The 3495-nt window shown below is 41.6% G+C and overlaps 1 protein-coding gene across 1 annotated transcript; it reads left to right on the top strand.

Annotated features, from left to right (window-relative positions):
- The first annotated feature begins 375 nt into the window (after positions 1-375).
- LOC125291570 (gamma-crystallin M3-like) lies at positions 376-1390 on the top strand. The gene is made up of 3 exons (XM_048238380.1): positions 376-483; positions 698-940; positions 1036-1390. Exons 1-3 carry the CDS (start codon positions 475-477, stop codon positions 1309-1311), a joined length of 528 nt encoding a protein of 175 aa, XP_048094337.1. The 5' UTR covers positions 376-474; the 3' UTR covers positions 1312-1390.
- Positions 1391-3495: the final 2105 nt, after the last annotated feature.

Genomic DNA, 3495 nt, shown 5'->3' on the forward strand with positions numbered 1-3495 from the left:
GTACTTTCCATAAAGTCATCTATCAATGCAAATCAAACCAGCTATATAAAACCATGCCAAATTATATTAAATTTCATGAATGTTTAAATTAACCAGCTTAGTAGCTTAAGTATATGCTGGCCATTATACTGGTCAATATTTACATGTTTGCAACTTATCTATACTTTGAAACAGAGAGTATACACACATACATACATACATACAAATATAAAACATAATACATTTACAATTCAACTATTACTTAAAAGAATGGTCCTGAGAACTCAGAACACAAGGGCACACAGTCAAAAATAACAAAACCTTTAGAATTGTCCCTGCAGGTTTCAATGTGTTGTTGCTGGGTCAGGACTTTACATACAATGGCAAACATGTTCTTTACGTTGGTCAGGTATAAAAGTAAGGGTTAAACCGTCAGGATGTCAGTGCATCACTCGTGAACGCTCAGTACTGGACACAGTCACCTCCAACATCAACATGGGAAAGGTATGTAACACCAAAGGCTAACTCTAACTCTTCCCTACACAACTGTGACAATCCAAATTCAGAACTTCTTATTTTTAATCATGACTTGTTAGTTATAACTTATTGATACTGATATCAGGTTAGTTAAACTATACTTTTAAACTATACTTTACTTTAACAGCTTTCTCTCATTTATTGGGCTTATTTCATTTATTTGTAATCACTATGATTTCAGATCATCTTCTACGAGAACAAGAACTTCCAGGGTCGCTCCTATGAGTGCATGGGAGACTGCTCTGATATGCACTCTCATCTCAGCCGATGCCAATCCTGCAGGGTGGAGAGTGGCTGCTTCATGGTCTACGACCGTCCCAACTTCATGGGTAACCAGTACTTCATGAGGAGGGGCGAGTACTCTGACTACATGAACATGTTTGGTTGGAATGACTGCATCAGGTCCTGCCGCATGATCCCCATGGTAAATAAATTCAGAATTATGAGTATTATTATCATATGACTATTATGATAATTTTTCTAGAGAACTAAACTTTTTGTGACATCTTATGTCTACAGCACAGAGGACAGTTCAGAATGAGGATCTATGAGAGGGAGAACTTCGGTGGACAGATGATGGAGCTGATGGACGACTGTGACTCCATCATGGACCGCTACCGTATGTCTGACTGCCAGTCCTGCCATGTTATGGATGGCCACTGGCTCATGTATGAGCAGCCCCACTTCAGAGGCAGAATGATGTACATGAGGCCTGGCGAGTACAGAAGCTTCAGGGAGATGGGAATGAACAACATGAGGTTCATGAGCATGAGGCGCATCACTGATATGATGTAAATGTTTATTTTTTTTCATAATTTCTGGGTGGAACAGTGGGTATAATAATGACTCAAATAAAATCTTTTTTTTCTTTTTACAATGAGAGATGTGTGATATCTTTTTAAAGCAGTCTATATCTTTTTTTGTGGTCATTCTCCCTTACATTCAAGACCTGAAACTAAAAAGTCATACACATTCCTCAAACCAGTGTCAATTTTGTTTTCTGGATATGTCTGCATTGACCAGTACACAGTAACAATAGAGGATAGAAACACCACCTATTGAACTGTGACAGCACTACACCTTATGAATGGCATGTGTGTTTGCTGAACAATGCAGTTTGCTGAAAGACTAGGTTATTTCCAAGGGGGTACCCCCGGGAGATTCCATAGGCTAACAAGCTCCTACTAGCATTCCATTGAACCCCATTCATATTGGCATCACTTTGACAGTGAATAACTTTACATATGAAGCGTTTAAAGACTCGTCCATTGTTTATTTCTAAAGAAACACAACAATGGATGAATGGCTCCATTACCTTGTATCTCACGTTATGGCCCTGTAGCAGCCGTTTTTGTAAACGTTGATGTCATGACCACACAACTTTCTGGTTGTGTCTCATTGCGCCTACTTGCACACTTCAAACACTTAGTTCTAAGTATATAGTGTAGATAACGCAAAAAGTCAGTGCACTGAAAGCCGGATGACCCCCTAAAAATGGTCAAAAAGTTCAGTGTGAAATGATAGGCCCTACTCGTACTAAACGGGTGCCATCTTGACTACATAGCGGATTTGAAAAATATAATGGTTTCAAACTGATTTTTTTCAATGCCCATTAAATTAACACATCTTAACATGACAGGAAATTGTGTTGGGCCATCTCGGTCCGTGTATCATTCGTTCATTTGATATTTAATAGAGTGGTGAAGTCCCGCCCCTTCTACTTCCGGTCCATGGGACCTATCTTTCAAAAAATTATGAACGGGAGTTAATGGAGAGATAACAATTATTTTTGGTCCAGTTTTGAATTGAGCCACAAATTTCACATATGATATGTGTGAATTTAAAGATAATTTTTCACGTCAAAAAGTACTGTTGTTCGATAGAATTCAAAAGTTATGTTGGTTTTGTGCGAATCCACTCAGTGGACTACATCTCTTGTCTCAAGCGATGTATCGCCACCAACGTAATGAAAGCGATAAGAGCTGTTATGCTGGTTAAAGGTTGCATCTTGCTGCCTGCTATGTCTTAACAGTATGTAATGTACTGTACAGTCTATGGACAAATACAACTTACCTGATGTTTAATCCTCTGACTCATGGTATTTTCTTGCAAGGAAAGCCCAATTAAGACCTGTTGCTGGTATGCTTGTACAATCTACCCCCATCCCCAACACACACACTTACATCATCACTGTCATCACTTCACATACATACAGCACACTGCTTGCTACAGTAAGCCTCCTCTACATACTTGCTGCACACTGCGTCCCCCCACATACACAACACATTGTCTTCGGGATCTTCTCCCACACACATCCTCTACATACTTACAGCACACTGCCCCCACCTACCCACACACACACACTACACACACACACACACACACACAGTCACTGCTCCACTGCCCTCCCGCCCACACACACATCTTCACTGTCGTGCTCACATACATTACATACAGTACTTGCTTGCAATAGTAAGTCCCTGCCCCCCCCCCCCCCCCACATACACAGCACATTATTTCATCAGGAAGCTTCTCCAACACACATCCCCAACATACTTACAGCACACTGCCCCCCCAATACACAGCACATTATCTCGGAGGAAGCTTCTCAACACACATCCCCAACATACTTACAGCACACTGCCCCACACACACACACACACACACACACACACACACACAGTCACTGCTCCACTCCCTCCCCCCACACACACATCTTCACTGTCATCACTCACATACATCATACATACAGTACTCTGCTTGCAATGGTAAGTCCCTGCCCCCTACATACACAGCACATTATTTCATCAGGAAGCTTCTCCAACACACATCCCAACATACTTACAGCACACTGCCCCCATCACACACGGCACATTGTCTCATGAGGAAGCTTCCCCAACACACATATTGCGCTGCCCCTCCCCACATACACAGCACACTATCCCATCTCCCCCTGTCATCCCCCAACACACACACCAA

Source organism: Alosa alosa, chromosome 3, assembly GCF_017589495.1.
Source record: "Alosa alosa isolate M-15738 ecotype Scorff River chromosome 3, AALO_Geno_1.1, whole genome shotgun sequence".
In the NCBI taxonomy this organism is placed as follows: Eukaryota; Metazoa; Chordata; class Actinopteri; order Clupeiformes; family Clupeidae; genus Alosa; species Alosa alosa.

Coding starts and splice junctions, on each gene's coding strand:
- LOC125291570 (XM_048238380.1), top strand. Junction 941..1,035: donor CCTGCCGCATGATCCCCATG/GTAAATAAATTC, acceptor TTATGTCTACAG/CACAGAGGACAGTTCAGAAT.